Below are 17,815 nucleotides of genomic sequence, written 5' to 3' on the forward strand. Positions count from 1 at the left end.
AATGCGAAGAGTTTATATTCCCCAATGCTGTTATAGAGAAATACCGACATCTTACGAACGAGCGTAACCAAAAAAGGGGATCGTTCATTGTATTCACAGTTGCTTTATTGAATTCTTCGATGTTATTGAGATTTCAATAGATAAAATCCCTGCAAGATACCTCAAAACTACTTCTTGTCGTAGTCGCTACCGTGATGCTACCATACATTTCAATGGATATTTAAACGAGAAAGGGGGTTCCAAAAAGGAAAATGAAATGAAAATGAAAAAAATGTATGGCATGTCAAACGTTGCAATATTCGATCTTTTCCATTTGTATTGTATAACTTTCCATTTGTATTGTATAATTTTTATTTGTATTGTATAATTTTTCATTTGTATTGTACAATTTTTCATTTGTATTGTATAATTTTCAATTTGTATTGTATAATTTTTATTTGTATTCTATAATTTTCCATTTGGATTTTATAATTTTCCATTTGGATTGTATAATGTTTATTTGTATTCTATATTTTCCATTTGTGTTGTAAAAAAAATCATTTGTATTGTATAATTTTTCATTTGTATTCTATATTTTCCATTTGCATTGTATAATTTCTTATTTGTATTGTATAATTTCTTATTTGTATGCGATAATTTTTCATTTGTATTGTATCCGAGGATTGTTTATTTATTTCGTTACGAAGGATGTCATTGGTCATAAAATTTAGTCTGTATAAAGGTGCCCATCACAAACTTAGTCTGGTACCCTTCCTACAATTCCGATCGCGCACTCTCTACAAACACAAACTCGGCTCCTCTATTTTTCGGTGCATGCTAAGGGACGACCATTTGATTCTCGGGGGGTGTCGAATCCGATTATTTATTTTCATTCTCTCGCAGGAGAGAATATTTATTTCCAATATGACCAGAGACAAGGAGAAAAACAAAAAGAAGAAAATCCGCCCAAACCCGAAAACTCAGTTTTTTGGGGGTGGGGGTAATTACCACCACTCAAGGTCAATTTATTTATTTTCTCAATCAGCATTCCTAAGGACAAATTATTTATTTGCCATCTACCAGCACTCCCTTTTTAGAATCCAATAACCGTCTAACATGCACGCAAATACATATGCCGCCGAAATATGGCTGAAATATTGCCGACTCGGCGTTAAACAATAATCAATCAAGCAAGCAAGCAAATACATATGAGCCCAGTTTGCTTTGAGCATCCGGAACATCTTCAACCCGATACAGGCTGAAACTTGACCAATGAAATCCTTCGTAACGAAACAAATAAACAGTCCGCGGATACAATACAAATGAAAAATTATCGCATACAAATAAGAAATTTTACAATACAAATAAGAAATTATACAATGCAAATGGAAAATTATACAATACAAATAAAAATTATACAATACAAATGAAAATTATACAATACAAATAGAAAATTATAGAATACAAATAAAAATTATACAATACAAATGAAAAATTATACAATACAAATAGAAAATTATACAATACAAATAAAAATTATACAATGCAAATGGAAAATTATACAATGCAAATGCAAAAGATCGAATATTGCAACGTTTGACATGCCATAAAAATGTCCTATTTTGAAGCATGATCTCTTACGGAAAAGAGGGCGAGGGAGAGGTAAAAAATAAACATAAAACAATAGCCTTTCTGTTCATGCTATTGGGTAAACTTTGTACATGTAATTATAAAATTAACAGTTAAGTTTTTTTAATTATTTATTAGACTTTTAAACTGACTATTTAAGGTAGAAACTCTGAGTGATGTAACTTCAACCAGCAGGGCAATTTCGATCGATCGCGAGTACCAGATACTGTTTTGTTTAATAACTTTAATTGTGTATGTACATGTACGTACATCTATTTTCTGCAGGAAAAATTCAGTTCAAAGTGAATTGTGTTTTTGACAATAATTTTAGCTCTATCAGCGTAAGTTGCTCATTGGTATATGAAGATATCTAAGAAGCTTGATCAACCGAAAAATTACGAAGGGGCAACCCCCCCCCCTCCTCCGATTTATGATATGGCTATAATACATGTATATTGAAGCCGGGTTAATTTTTCGCAAAATATGGTATTTCGAACGAGTATTTCTTAGCCATTACGAGGAATTATCACCTCTGACAATATCAAATAGAAAATTAATCAATAGCCATTCCTGACGTGACATATACGAGAATGTTTTTGCAACTGAAACTCGTGCACATTTAATTCAAAATATTTAGTTTTTACAAATTAAAAAGCAATGCAAATCACCTGAAAAAATGTTGGACCCCTCCCCCCCCCCCCCGACATATACACATAAACAATTAATTCCCTCCCTCCGTTTTTTTTCCTTGTCAGAGTTTTTTTAAGGTAAGTTGATTTTTCTTCTCTGGTTCCCTACCCCCTCCTACTTTTGAAAACGAAAAGTATGTTTCTGATTTGACTAATTAAAAAGACGCAATAAATCTGCAGCAATACGACTTTTAACAGAAAGAAATCATGACTGTATTGAGAAATTAATGAAAAAAAATGTCAGTAGAAACTAGTTCTACATATCCATGGCCTTAGGAACCGGGGGGCACGGGGGCTTGTCAAGGAATTTTTTAGCTGATAGCGCCTCCCAACTGAAAATGTATGGCTGTGCCCCCTCCCCCCCAACTGAAATTGCTTCCTACGGGCCTGATATCAGTGAAAACTCTTCCTGTGTGTGCAGGCACATTTGAAGCATGCCTTAACAACTCAGTGAATCGGCGTAGTGCACTCGATGTCCTCAACTTATTCACGTTTTGAAAACTTTTTGTTAGTATACTTAATCACCTGTTTTTTTTTTAAATTTATTTATTGGTTTACAACAGGATATTAATATGATTTTTTTCCTTATAGATGACGCATTATAATTTCGATTACAGATTTTTTTAATGTAAGTATATTGGAGCTGTGATCGAAATTTACTCTGCGTGCTGTCAAGGTTACCCTTCACGTATGCAGTGTATCTTGTAATTTTATATTGTGACAAATAATGAATGATACAGAAAACAATAACGTAATGGAACATAACTTAAGTACAAAGAAAATTTTAAAAAAAAAACCAAAAAAAAAAAAAAAAACACCCCACCCAAACACATAATTTGCAGCTTTTTATAATCCACATATCTATACAGATATTACATACCGGTATATAATGAAAAGCAGCCGAAAGATAAATTAGGGGAAGATCGCCATTTAATACTTCATCCAAGAATTTACTGAGTACCATATGAATGCTCGTTTATTTCTTTGAAGTGATATGAATACTAAAAAAAGGCCTACCCTTCCTTCTTTATGAATTAGTTACTTTTTCTTTTACTAGATACAGTATGGAAAAAAATTGTTTCCCGACCTAATGCATATGCAAGCATTGTCCCATTCTCCTTTTTTAAGAACCCTCTCTACACTGCACACTAAAGAGTTCAGATTCTGTGGTATTTTTCTGCAGGTAGAGTGAACTGCCCTTAGATCTGAATTCAAATAAATTGAAATATTCAGTGTATTACTCAATCTGTGATCAGTTCAAGCATTCTGAACATTTTAAAAGGCTAAGATAAATTAATTGGACACTTCATTTGCATATATTTTATCCACTGAAATAAACAACAGTGATTTCTGTTCATTGAAACTTTGCTGTCTTTGAACATTTTTCCTGGGGGTAAATGCCACGTACCATATATTGAAAATTCAATAGATAAGCTTAATATTTACACATGTATACAGTATAAATTTCTCAGTGTCCAAAAAACATTTTGCACTGGTGTATAGAGGGTCCTTAATATTGTAGTATATGAAAATTTGTATTTTATGTATTTTGTTAGATATAATGAAAACAGACATTTTATTCGATTAATTGAGCTTAGACCTCCTTTCCATCCTCAACACAAACATGTATTCGCGCCCTTTTTAAAAATAATACTTTTTCCAAAGTAGTGCCACCCATTTTCTGATCTTATTTTTAATGGTTGATTTCTGAAACGTTGGAAAACAATGCCAATTTATTGTCCATTGTGCTCTCTCTCTCTCTCTCTCTCTCTTACAAACACATAAATGATTAAATGTACACTTTTAATATAAGACACTATATATACTGTAAGCGCATCACCAAGTACCTTGTTGCCTCTGCACGGATTTATACAGGGTGTGAGTTTAGATTTTTTCATGCTATGAAACATAACTTTTCCCCCAAATGAAAACAGCGCACACTTGTATGCATAAGTATAATCACTGACGCATGACAAACGTGTTTTCTAATCCGTCTTAGGTATTATGGCGTATTTTCTTCTGTTTGTCTGCTTTTAATTACATTGTAAGTGATAATAGAAAATTAGACGGGAGTAATTATCATTTACAAAGTGATTAAAACACTATCCGTTCTATTATAAACATATACTTTTACATGTCCCGATTTTAAACTTTATATAGGTGCAATAACTGGTCCCGAGAAAACTACCGAGATACGGGAAGTTAGGGCGAGTTACGTTCGTTCGTAAGATGTCGGTATTTCTCTTATAGGAGATAGGAAAACTAATACTATTTACAAGTCATGTCCAGCCCTAAGGTTCACAATATATCTTCAAGTTGAAAAAAATTCAAAACATTTGCTCTGTTTAACAAAATGCAAGCTGTATATTTGATATTATGTTTGAATTTTCACAGATAATGTTTATTATGTGGGTTACATGCACTTTGAATCTCATATGCACAAATGGTATTATACGGTAAGTCTTGCTCCAAGCGATTGTTTAAACAGGATTGTTATTGAAGACCATGTTTTTATTGTCAACAAACTATTTCACAATAGAACATGTACAAGAAGAATCACAATTTATTTCTACAGGCACATAGTACCGGGGTGGGATGGGGTGTTGCATGCCCCCCTTTTTTTCCAAACATAATCTTTTACTGTTGAAAATGTTCTTTGAAAGGCTGCTTCCCCCACATATTGTTGCAGTATAGTCAAGTATAGCCAAATCAGGGTAATGTGGTAATATATGATTAAACTTTGGTTGTAACTAAAGTTGGAAGCTATCCCCCCCCCCCCCCCGAAAAAAAAAAGTTTGGACAATTCCCACCCTCCCCTTTTCCCTCCGCTTTCGCGAAAGCGAGGGGACATTGAATTTCATTCATCTGTCAGTCTGTCTGTCACAAAAACCTTTAACCTTGGTCATAATTTTTGAATGAGAAAAGATAAAGCTTTCGTATTTCACATGTACATTACCAATGACAACACCTTTTCAAACAAAATATGATTTTTGACTCCGTGACCTGAACGTTTGACCTACTTTTCAAAAAAAATCAAAAACTTTACCTTTGGTCATAACCTTTGAATGAGAAAAGATAAGGCTTTTTATACTTCACATGTATATTACCTGTGAGAAGACGTTTCCATATATATTATGATCTTTGACTCCGTGACCTTTAAGTTTGACCTACTATTCAAATTCAAAATTTTTAACAAACTTTAACCTTGATCATAACTTCTGAATAAAAAAGACAGGGTTTTCATATTTCACATCTACATAACCCGAGACAAGAACTTACCAAATATGCTATGATTTTTTACCCCGTGACCTTGACCTACTTTTAAAAATTTAACATTGCTTATACCTTTTGAATGAAAAAAAAGATAGGGCTATCATATTTTACTTGTCCACTACCTGTTACAAGACGTTTCTAAATATGCTATGATTTTTGACCCCGTGACCTTGACTTTCAAGTTTGAACTTATCTTCAAAATTATGTCTTTTGAATGAGAAATGATAGGGTGTTCATATTAGACAAGTGCGCATGCATTATTGTGTCAAAAAATTTCCAAGCGTGCTTTGATATTCGACCATGTGACCTTGAAGTTTCACCTAATTTTCAAACATAATATCTTTGCTGATAAGTTTTGAGGGAGCAAGATAGGACATTCATATTTGACACGTGTATTACCTGTGACAAGCATTTTCAAATGTGCTTTTCAATCCCAAGACCTTGACCTTGAAGTATGACTTAATTTTCAAAAAATATTAACATTGCTGATAACTTTTGACTGAGAGAAGATAAGGCATTTACATTTGACATGTGCATTACCTCTCTCACGACTTTTAGAATGTACTCTGGTTTTTAACCTTCTGACCTTGTTGTCCTTGAAGTTTAACCTAAAGCCTTTTTCAAATTAATTTTACATTGGTAAACTTTTGAATGAGAGAAGATAGGGCATCAAGATGTACATTAATATGACAACACCTTTCAAAATGATATTTCATTTTTTTGATTTCATGACCTTGACCTAGAATTTTAACATACTTATCAAACATTTTAACTTTGGCCATAACTATGGCTCCAGAAGAGATAAGGCTTTTGGAATTTTTCCACATGAGTGCATCACCTGTGACAAGTTCTTTCGGATTATATAATGATATTTGACCTCACGACCTTGATCTTGAAGTTTGATGCAGTTTTGAGAAGCTTTAATCTTCGCCATAGCTGTTATTAATTCAATAATTTATGTCTTTTTGTATGAGGCACAGACAAAACAGGGAGCACAAACAAGACAGTTACAATATGCTATAAATAATTGCATCCTAACCTCTAGACACCAAAAGTGGGGGACCACAATTCTTTGAATTTGCTGGATTGGTCAAAGTTTCCCAGTTAAGTTGTCAGTTTTTTTCTAGCTGCCCCTCCATCCCTTCCCCTTCAAAAACAATACTACGTGCCTGTCCTGATTAATATGAAACTTTGCATTAATCATAAGAATATACATATTTAGCACAGAAAAGGAATCCAGCTCCTAAGTACTGTTTAAAAGGAATGCTTTACAAAATATATAAATATATAGAAATTATCGATTTCATAGCTGTTAAAGGTAATGCATTGTAAAAGTGGAATCCAGCTCCTTGGTACAATTTTAAAAGCACTCTGGTAGCTACCAGGAAAGAGTTTTTTCCATTGCTGAGATTATTTATCATTTGTGGAAAACAAAACAAAAACCTACACTACACGGTTTTAAATGATGAACGAAAGCATGGTTGACAATGCTTTTTCAACAATGTATGTACTTATTAATTAATAAACATTTTTTTTATGAAATATAGCGATGAAATATCCGTTCTCATACAACAAGAATCAAATTAAAGAGATAACAGAATGACAGAAAACAGAGACAAAAAAGGCAAAATTTCGGCCACTATAGGACCAGCTGCATTGTCTCCATCAACAACATTTGGTAGGACTACCCTTTTCGTAGTGGAGATTGGTGCTCGAGTAGCTGTATCGATTGTTGTAGATCTGCATCCCTCAGGGGGACATTGTGGGCAGTCCGAGGGTCTGTTTGGATTATCTGGGGCACATTCTGGCCGATGTCCTCCACCACCACCGGGACCCGAGTTCACACAGTGACAGAGATAGTATTCGTATCCGTAGTTTTCCATGTTCCAGTCTAACAAAATACGAAAATTTCATTTGTTTGCAATAAAAGCAAATTGCATGAATAGAAAAAGAAAAAATATCGACACAAATCATTTTTTTTCCTGCTTAGATAGCGGGAATTAGTAAATGTGGATCATAATTTTGAAAATTTATTGAATACTTGTAAACTCTAAAGATTTAATCAAAACACTCACGTGATATGTTTGTAGTACAATTGTAAGAAGTAATAGTTCCTTGATTAACAACAAGTCCTGTGAAACAACCGAGATAATATGGAAATTTCTTTGTAACATAATATCTATAACTTCCATTGACAAATTTTCCATGACACTTGTCCAATTCAGCTTCAGAAATGTTCTTTGACAGTCCAACCCTTGGTCCATAGATAGGAAAACCATCCAAAGCCACTCCAATGAATTCATCAATTTCTCCTTTATACAAACAACTGTCTGGTATTTTATGATAATGATAAGCGCCATTTGGACTTGCATGTCCATCACATTCATCAAAAGTTTCGGGATTTGATCCCTCCACAGCGTTTGTTAACTCCCCTGCCAAAGGGTTGTAGATGGCCACACCAGTTCGTGTAATCCCAATCATTCCCAGACCCACACATCCCGGCACTGGTACAACTTGGGGATTTTTTAAAATCGTAATGTTGTAGTTCTGAGCTGTGGGAGTGTTTGGGTTGACTCTCTGTGTCTCATGGTCCGGAAGACCGCTCGCCGAAATGTGAAATCTAGTGAAAAGTTATGTACAAATGTTTTCCAATGCATCCAGATTTCTTACTCGTCACGAACAAAAAAGGCAAATAATTTCTTATTTCGATATTACACTGTATATCTTTATGCAGGAATTAGGAAAAGAATTCAATGCTTTTGGTTTTTAATATGCTATAAGCAATATATATATAGATAGTAATAAATAATGTACATTTTACTGTCATGGTCATATTGCCAACATGTTCATCTAATAGGCCGTATTTTAAAAGTTATTTTGAATCCTTCTCTCCCTTTTACTTTCTTTTTGTGTGACTATTGTGTATTTTCTACGGAAATATTTAGTAAAGAAAATGAATCACTACAAAAATGGTTTCCTTGTATAAGAAAGAAATGATTCATATAAAACTTACAAGATCGGGTCATCGGTGTGAACTCTGACGGATGCTCCATGCTTTGAACTCGCCGTGAATTTTGAGATTTCTTCCCTCGTCAGTCCATGTACTTTAAGAAATATACGTTAGAAAATTTACAAAAAAAATATTCCTACAATTAAAGTCAGAAATTGCCTTTGTGTTCGACATATAAAGAAACCAATTTTTCTTCTCTTAAAAAATGTTATCGCAGAATGTTTGATTTCTAAAACCTCTGTTATTATATGAATTTTGCTGTTTTGAGGTAAAAACAATGATTCAGCCACCTGAGGAGTATATACCGAGCGCAAAGGGTGAGACGAATATTGCACTTTGAGAGTGACTTAATCATCATTATATTGACTCAAAAAACAGCAATAATTGTTTTATTATATGATTCAATGATTAAATGATACTAACTCATTTAGCAAACCTTGGCAAGTTGCTTTTTTTTTTAGATTGTTTATATTTGATGAAATCCTAATCAACACAGCGAGATAAACCATGACCATGCAGTTGTATTAATTTGGAATTTCTTGATCTAATTTTCATGCGATATAGAAATAATAATTGTTATGCTATATAACATTTCATAACTCTATAAATTAAGAGGTTCTTTATTTTTAGTCCAATAAAAGAAAAAAATAAATTAATGTTATGTTCATTTGGTACTTAAGGTCTTGCAAGTAAACATAACATTTAAAGAACGAGTGCACTTATGGGCCCCGGTGAAATGTAAAAATGAAGAATCAAATTAAGCATAATTTTTCATCTCAGATCATTAATTGATATCTAAACCATAAAATTCAACAAATTTTATCGCTGAAATTCATGAATATACAAAGAGCAAAGCCATACAATGTGGTAGTGGTCAGCCGACATTCGTGATTTTCTATAGTAAATCGAGGATGGGTATTCATTTCAAAGCTTTTGTTTACTGTCAGCCTAACGTTGTACAAACTTGTGCGAATGACAAAAAGCGCAATATATATTTATAAAACTTGTGTGAAAGTAGGAAATTTGTACACGATTAGGCTTGTACTTAAAACATTAAAAATTTATGAAAAGTTCAATGTTTTTCCTACAGCAAGCGAGAGCTATTTACTTGTATGACCTATGTTGAACCCACCCGTGGAATAAATTATTTAAAATACTGGTAGCCACGTGAGTTCTACCCGGGTAAACATTCCTCAAAGGTGCTCACTGTAAAAGATAGCCACGTTTCGTATCATTATATCGAAGTCGTAAGTTTGTATGTTTTGGTTTAAGAAACACGAGAGGGTAAGGAGAGTTTTGTGTCGTTAAAATGTCATCATACATAAAAGCGTTAAAAATTTTTAACATTCACGTAAGACAATGATACCGGTATTTAAAGCCACCTAAATACACTTTTTTCATTTTAAAATTTAAAGGAACTAATGGTAATACTTACTGTATTATTTCAAACGCAAGCATGCAAATTTCTTAGTTTGATCACTATGGCTTCAGGCATCTATACAACTTCATTTTTTCTCAGGTAAAATAGCGCAAGAAGTATCATTCGGCAAACGCGCCCGTGAATGATCTACCATCAGATTGTTCAAGTGTCCGATTTAAATGTCTCCTCCCCTTGATTTGAATAAAACGAAACTCAAAATAGGATCGGTACGACTTTTCCAGATTTGGGGTAGCTATAGGCTTAAAAAATCTTCATTTGTTTCAAATCCATGCTGATTTAGGTGATGTTTTAACGTGATTTTAATTAGAAATATCCACTTGTGTTTAACTATTACCAAAATGAACAATTTGGTAATATATTCTAAAGTAAAACGGCACTGAAAAAGGGCCCATTAAGCATTGCTTAAGTGCACTAGTCCTTTTAGAAGTTCTCAATTTATATGTTGTCAAATTAAAAAAAAAATGTTATGTTCACATGGAAGGGCGCGTGCAGGTCAACATAACTTGAGATGATTTCTACAATGTTGGATTTTAGCTAATCAGAAAGCTAGGAATTATTCAATCACATAATGAACAAAATTAATAGAATATAATTGCATAACCGATTACGATATTGTTACATTGAAGTATACGGCAATGAATGCATATTGATACAACTTTAAGTGCGAGTGTTTAGAATACTTAAAATGTAATTATAATTAATCAAATAACTAATTATGATTGTTATTGTTTAAAGCCGAGTCGGCAATATTTCAGCCTGATTAACAATGGACTTAATATATGATATAATTATATATATAGTAAATATATGTATTAAATATATGTAAATTATGAAATTTGATTTAAAACATCATGAATAAAGGAAGTCTACATTGTTTAGTACCTTTTGAGTTAGAGGTGGTGACATTCTCCATTGGGGGACGAGTAGCCGTTTCCATTGTTGTTGATCTGCATCCCTCGGGAGGACATTCTGGGCAGTCTAGAGGTCTATTTGGATTATCTGGGGCACATTCCGGGCGACGTCCTCCACCTCCTCCACCTGGACCAGAGTTCACACAGTGACAAAGATAGTAATCGTAACCATATTTTTCCATATTCCAGTCTAAAAATATTAAGGAATATAAAAACCAGTCATCTGTCTCTTGTGACAGCAAATTTTGCCTAGTTAAATAATGCAAATTATTCGTAAGATTGAATTTTAATTTTGAAAATTTATTAAACATATGTCAACTCTACAAAACATACTTACGTGATGTGTCTGTAGTACAGTTGTAAGAAGTAATAGTTCCTTGATTAACAACAAGTCCTTTGAAACAACCGAGATAATATGGAAATTTCTCTGTAACATAATATCTGTAACTTCCATTGACAAATTTCCCATGACACTTGTCCAATTCAGCTTCAGAAATGTTCTTTGACAGTCCAACCCTTGGTCCATAGATAGGAAAACCATCCAAAGCCACTCCAATGAATTCATCAATTTCTCCTTTGTACAAACAACTGTCTGGTATTTTATGATAATGATAAGCGCCATTTGGACTTGCATGTCCATCACATTCATCAAAAGTTTCGGGATTTGATCCCTCCACAGCGTTTGTTAACTCCCCTGCCAAAGGGTTGTAGATGGCCACGCCAGTTCGTGTAATCCCAATCATTCCAAGACCCACACATCCCGGCACTGGTACAATTTGGGGATTTTTTAAAATCGTAATGTTGTAGTTCTGAGCTGTGGGAGTGTTTGGGTTGACTCTCTGTGTCTCATGGTCCGGAAGACCGCTCGCCGAAATGTGAAATCTACAAGTTATGTACAAATGTTTTCCAATGCATCCAAATTTCTTACTCGACACTAACAAAAAAGGCAGATAAATTCTTACTTCGATATTGTATCTTTATGCAAGAATTAGGAAAAGAATGCAATGCTTTTCGTTTTAAATATGCTATAAGCAAATTGATTCGATGTACATTGTAATAAATAATGTACATTTTACTATCATGGTCAAATTACCAACATGTTCATCTAAAAGACCTTATTTTAAAAGTTATTTTGTATCCTTCTCTATCTTTTATTTTCTTTTTGTATGACTATTTGTATTTTCTATGGAAGTATTTAGTAAAAAAAAAGAAATGACCTGAGTCACTACAGAAATGGATTCCTTGCATAAGAAAAAAATACGGATGTCAATTTTGTCGATAATTCATATTCGAATATTCAATGAAAGTATTCGAATATATTCGAATATTCGATAAAATAAATAAAATCTGGTTTAGTTTAAATGTATCATCCTACTTTCATAAAAGTTTTAGCGTAGGTATTCTTATATTGAAAGTAAAATTGTATGAAGACTTTTGTACGTGTACAATAAGGAATTCCTTTTGATATTTATCAATGTTTGAAATAAATATTTGATTTAAAGGTAGAAAAGTACAATTTTAACAAATTATACAATCATGTGTTTTTATAGTGGCTCCAACTGAGGAACCAGTCGTCTTACCAAAGGCAAGATAGTCATATACTGTTCAGATTTCAATACGTGCAATTAATTACAATTATCGGCCTAATAAGAAATGTGATCATAATCTTTGATACAATGTTTTTAAAATATAAACAAACATTTCCATAGATAATTTTCCTAGGTAATTAACTATTTTCCCGATAATGAAAATAAAATTCAGGATTATGTACAACCCGTGATAATCAAGTAATTTACACATTTATTCTGAAATTGAGCTCTTTGCAAAATTTAATTACAGACAACTTCCATCGGACATCCATTCATTGATCAATTAAATTTATTAAGATATGTATACTCTTCACGTCTTTTAGACATTCTAAGAAGGTTTGCCTTTTGTTGTCCTCGATTCTATATCCGATTGTATTTAACAAATAAAAAAACTATGAAAGTACGTTTTGTATAATACACAAATCATTAATGAATAATCCATTAACACCTTACTCAAAACAAAATAATTTAGTAGATCTATACGATAAGGAAGAAGTGAAAGAAATCAGGCTATCAAAATTGATCGCTTGTAAATTAAAAAGGGATATCTAATCAAAATTTATTAATCGCAGTACTTCTTTTAATGAAATCTGAAAAATACCGAATATTCGAATCTCAAATTCATATTCGAATATCAACTCATCAAATGAATATTCGAATGTTCGAATATTCGTTGACATCCCTGGAAAAAAATGATTCATTTAAACCTTACACTCTCGGGTCATCGATGTGAACTCTGACGGATGCTCCATAATTTGAACTCGCCGTGAATTTTGAGATCTCTTCACTCGTCAGTCCATGCACTTTAAGAAATATGCGTAAAAAATTAACAAAAGAAATATTCCTACATTTAAATCAGGAATTGCTTTTGTGTTCGACAATATAAAGAAACTTATTTCTCTTCCGTAATAAAAAAAATGTTTTAGCAGAATGTTTGTTTTCTACCACCTCTGTTATTATATGAATTTTGCTGTTTTTGAGGTTAATACAATGATGCAGCCACCTGAGGAGTACATTTACCGAGTCCGAAGGGTGAGATGAATATTGCACTTTGAAAGTGACTTAATCATCATTATATTGACAAAAAAGCAATAATTGTTTTATTATATGATTCAATGATTAAATGATACTAATTCATTTAGCAAACCTTGCTTTCTAAAAATTGTTTACATTTGATGAAATCCTAGTCAATACAGCGAGAGAAAGGAGATTAAAATAAGCAAAACCAGTTATATTAATTAGGGATTTCTTGATCTATTTTTGGGGCGATATAGAAAAGATAATTGTTATGTTCACCTGAAAGTCGGGTGTAATTAAATATAACATTTCATGACTATAACTCTATATAGCAAAAGGTTTTTTTTTTTCTTTTTAGTCCAATAAAAGAAAAAATAAATTAATGTTATGTTCATTTGGTATTTAAGGTCTTGCAAGTAAACATAACTTATTTAAATTTTAGAAGTTCTCAATTTATATTAAGCCAAATGTTAAAAAAAATGTTGTGTTCATATGCAAGGGCGCCTGCAGGTGAACATAGCTTGGAATGATTCCTACAATGTTGGATCTTAGCTTATCAGAAAGCTAGGAATTATTCAATCACATAATAAACAAAATTAATAGAATATAACTGCAAAACCTAGTACGATATTGTTATATACATTGAAGTATACGGCAATGAATGCATATTGATACAACTTTAAGTGCGAGTGTTTAGAATACTTTAAAATGTAATTATGATTAATCAAATAACTAATTATGATTGTTATTGTTTAAAGCCGAGTCGGCAATATTTCAGCCAAATGAACGATGGACATGATGAATATATGTAAATTGTGAAATTTGATTTAAACCATCATGAAGAAAAGAAATCTACATTGTTTAGTACCTTTTGAGTTAGAAGTGGTGACATTCTCCATTGGGGGACGAGTAGCCGTTTCCATTGTTGTTGATCTGCATCCCTCGGGAGGACATTCCGGGCAGTCTAGAGGTCTATTTGGATTATCTGGGGCACATTCCGGGCGACGTCCTCCACCTCCTCCACCTGGACCAGAGTTCACACAGTGACAAAGATAGTAATCGTAACCATATTTTTCCATATTCCAGTCTAAAAATATTAAGGAATATAAAAACCAGTCATCTGTCTCTTGTGACAGCAAATTTTGCCTAGTTAAATAATGCAAATTATTCGTAAGATTGAATTTTAATTTTGAAAATTTATTAAACATATGTCAACTCTACAAAACATACTTACGTGATGTGTCTGTAGTACAGTTGTAAGAAGTAATAGTTCCTTGATTAACAACAAGTCCTGTGAAACAACCGAGATAATATGGAAATTTCTCTGTAACATAATATCTGTAACTTCCATTGACAAATTTCCCATGACACTTGTCCAATTCAGCTTCAGAAATGTTCTTTGACAGTCCAACCCTTGGTCCATAGATAGGAAAACCATCCAAAGCCACTCCAATGAATTCATCAATTTCTCCTTTGTACAAACAACTGTCTGGTATTTTATGATAATGATAAGCGCCATTTGGACTTGCATGTCCATCACATTCATCAAAAGTTTCGGGATTTGATCCCTCCACAGCGTTTGTTAACTCCCCTGCCAAAGGGTTGTAGATGGCCACACCAGTTCGTGTAATCCCAATCATTCCCAGACCAACACATCCCGGCACTGGTACAATTTGGGGATTTTTCAGAATCGTAATGTTGTAGTTCTGAGCTGTGGGAGTGTTTGGGTTGACTCTCTGTGTCTCATGGTCAGGAAGACCGCTCGCCGTAATGAAGAATCTACATTAGAAAGTTTGTTTATTAGATTCAATGTTATTTCTCATACGCACATAAAACCTTATCTTTTTATTCAGATCAATGTGTGTATATTTTCTCTAAAACTAAATATTTTTTGCAATATAATTATGATTACAACAGAAAACTTCCAAAATGCCATTTTATTAATCGTTTAATTTATTCTCCTTCAAGTTGTTAATCGCATCAATATACACCTTTAGTTCTTTTGCCCAGAAAACAACCTATTTTCTTAATATGAAGTGCATATTTAAATTGTAAATTAGTAATTTAAAGGCTTACACTCTGGGGTAATCAGTATGAACTCTGACTGATGCTCCGTAAGAAAAACTTGCCGAAAATTTTGAAATCTCCTCTGTTGTCAATCCGCGGACTGAATGAAAACAGAATTTCTTTCAATTATCACAATAGCATAATTTGATAATATACAGTCTAGAATAGTAAAGTGAATGGATGTCACATAGTATAACCTTTTAAGAAAATATATTGAGCAAAAAAAGTTTAACACTTGAAATATTGAAAATAACACATACTAAAGGATTGAATTGTGGGGTTTTCATCACATAACGAACTTCGACAAATCGACAATCTTGTGCAATTACATAAGATAGAAATAAAATTGAAAAGGGGTACGGGATATAAAATCACATTCAATTTCATTATTTTGTATCAATTCCCAGCAATAACAGCCATAGGACGGCATCTCATTCTTATAGATTTTCTTATCTCAAGCATGGTGAACTGGTTCCACTCGCGCTGCTGAGCAAGAGTTAGTTCCGATACGTTGTTGACGTTATGTCTCTATCTTAAACGTCGACTCGACCAATAATGTCTATAATGAATTAAAATTGTGACAAATTTGCCGATCTCACAGGTCAAACCAAGATCTCAACATTATTCTTTTGGAGGACGTCTTATGTTGTATGGGGTGCAGATGAGAGTTGTCTTTGAATATGCTCGTATTTCCTCGACGCACAAGGAAATAACAAACTTAAGGAAAGAGGATATAATTACAGTATGAACTCTTAGAATCTTATATTCAATTTTTGTCAAAAGGTCAGTTTTACCCAGTTGGCTTATATTTTACCCCAAAAAATAACACTACCGCCACCGTAGCAGTCACGTTCGATGATTTTTCTGGGTCATTATCTCTCATTTTCTTGTCTACTAACAAGAACTGTTCCATCTGCAAAATCGACGCTAAATAGTATCTCATCAGTACACAATACATGTACCTCATTTTATTGTCATTGCAATCCAGCGATGATGATTGTTGGCCCATGCAAGGCGAGATTGTGGATGACGTTGAGTTACTGGTACTGCAGTGAGAGGCCTTCGAATTCGAGCTCGTCAATTTGCGGAATGTAGCCCGTTTGTTTAACTTGTACATAGCGCTTTAACTCCACATGTTTAACCTCACTCTAGTAGCACGGCAATGTTACTCGTCTGGAACCTGAGGAGCAGCCTGAAACAATCTCGACGTTGTAACAATAGAACCTTACCTTACCTGAGCGCTGCCGATTAGTTACATAAATAAGTGTTCCGAAATTGGCATACAGTGGACGGTGCACATTCAAGTGTTGGACAACGTCTTTTTTGTGAGCAGCCAACGGTTTGTATCCCTTTAGCCAGTTGACTCTCCATTCTCAGAAAATCCTGGTCTTTCCCCTTTAGTTTTTTTTTTGCAATATCTCACTGGATTTCTTTTACAAGGATGGTCCTGAGAAGATTTCTGAGAAGAAAATTCATCCCAAACCGTGGGCATTCGAGCATAACATTGTATTGTTGCATTGTCACTACGTTTGAAGACATGGTTCCCGAGAGACAAAAGTTTAAAAACATATTTGTCTTTTATAACCTTTATATCAATTACATGTAGTTTTAAATAAAACATAAAAAAAAACTTTCAAGAAAAATATTTTAATATTATACCTATGTGAAAAATGCTTAACTTATTTTGCTCAGTATACATTTCACCTTTAAATGGTTTAAATGATCATCTATACGTTATGTTGATATTTGACCAAGTATCCAAGTCTTTCTCAAATATACCACGAACATTATGCATTTTTAATGTTATAAACTGTCAGTTATAAGCAAAATATAAAAAAAAAATTACATAAATTCGCTTCAAACACGGAATGTTAAACCGTAATTAACCTACATTGTGTCTTGTCTGTAGAGGCAGATGTGACATTCTCCATAGGTATACCTGTAGCTGTATCCATCGTTGAGGACCTGCATCCCTCTGGTGGACATATTGGGCAGTCTGAGGGTCGGTTAGGATTTTCAGGTGCACATTCAGGACGTGGTTGACATTGGATAGGTTGGTACAAGTGCATTAGCAATGCAACGAATACGAACACTATGAAGTTTACCATGGTTCCTTTAGTTCTTTAAGAATCATTATACAAAAAACTTTTATTGTACATTTTCAGAATAGACTACATTTAACTTTTTTATTTGATGAATTAATTGTATCA

The 17,815-nt window shown here is 33.3% G+C and overlaps 2 protein-coding genes across 3 annotated transcripts; both read right to left on the bottom strand.

The window, feature by feature from the left end:
• Window positions 1–5,108: 5,108 nt before the first annotated feature.
• On the bottom strand, window positions 5,109–11,116 carry LOC133181087 (uncharacterized). Of its 2 annotated transcripts, none has more exons than XM_061315633.1 (4): window positions 10,904–11,116; window positions 8,584–8,674; window positions 7,646–8,190; window positions 5,109–7,461 (listed from the first exon to the last, which is right to left on the bottom strand). In XM_061315633.1, exons 1-4 carry the CDS (start codon window positions 11,112–11,114, stop codon window positions 7,154–7,156), a joined length of 1,155 nt encoding a protein of 384 aa, XP_061171617.1. In that variant the 5' UTR covers window positions 11,115–11,116; the 3' UTR covers window positions 5,109–7,153. The 2 variants fall into 2 exon arrangements, with proteins under 2 accessions (XP_061171617.1, XP_061171616.1); XM_061315632.1 differs by having other exon boundaries at window positions 10,892–11,116.
• Window positions 11,117–11,252: 136 nt separating this feature from the next.
• On the bottom strand, window positions 11,253–17,536 carry LOC133181397 (uncharacterized). Its single transcript, XM_061315912.1, has 6 exons — window positions 17,497–17,536; window positions 15,615–15,705; window positions 14,773–15,317; window positions 14,407–14,625; window positions 13,234–13,324; window positions 11,253–11,814 (listed from the first exon to the last, which is right to left on the bottom strand). Exons 1-6 carry the CDS (start codon window positions 17,534–17,536, stop codon window positions 11,253–11,255), a joined length of 1,548 nt encoding a protein of 515 aa, XP_061171896.1.
• Between the last annotated feature and the right edge of the window lie 279 nt (window positions 17,537–17,815).

Source organism: Saccostrea echinata, unplaced genomic scaffold, assembly GCF_033153115.1.
Source record: "Saccostrea echinata isolate AGI-Se365-2 ecotype Australia unplaced genomic scaffold, CSIRO_AGI_Sech_v1 ptg000008l, whole genome shotgun sequence".
In the NCBI taxonomy this organism is placed as follows: Eukaryota; Metazoa; Mollusca; class Bivalvia; order Ostreida; family Ostreidae; genus Saccostrea; species Saccostrea echinata.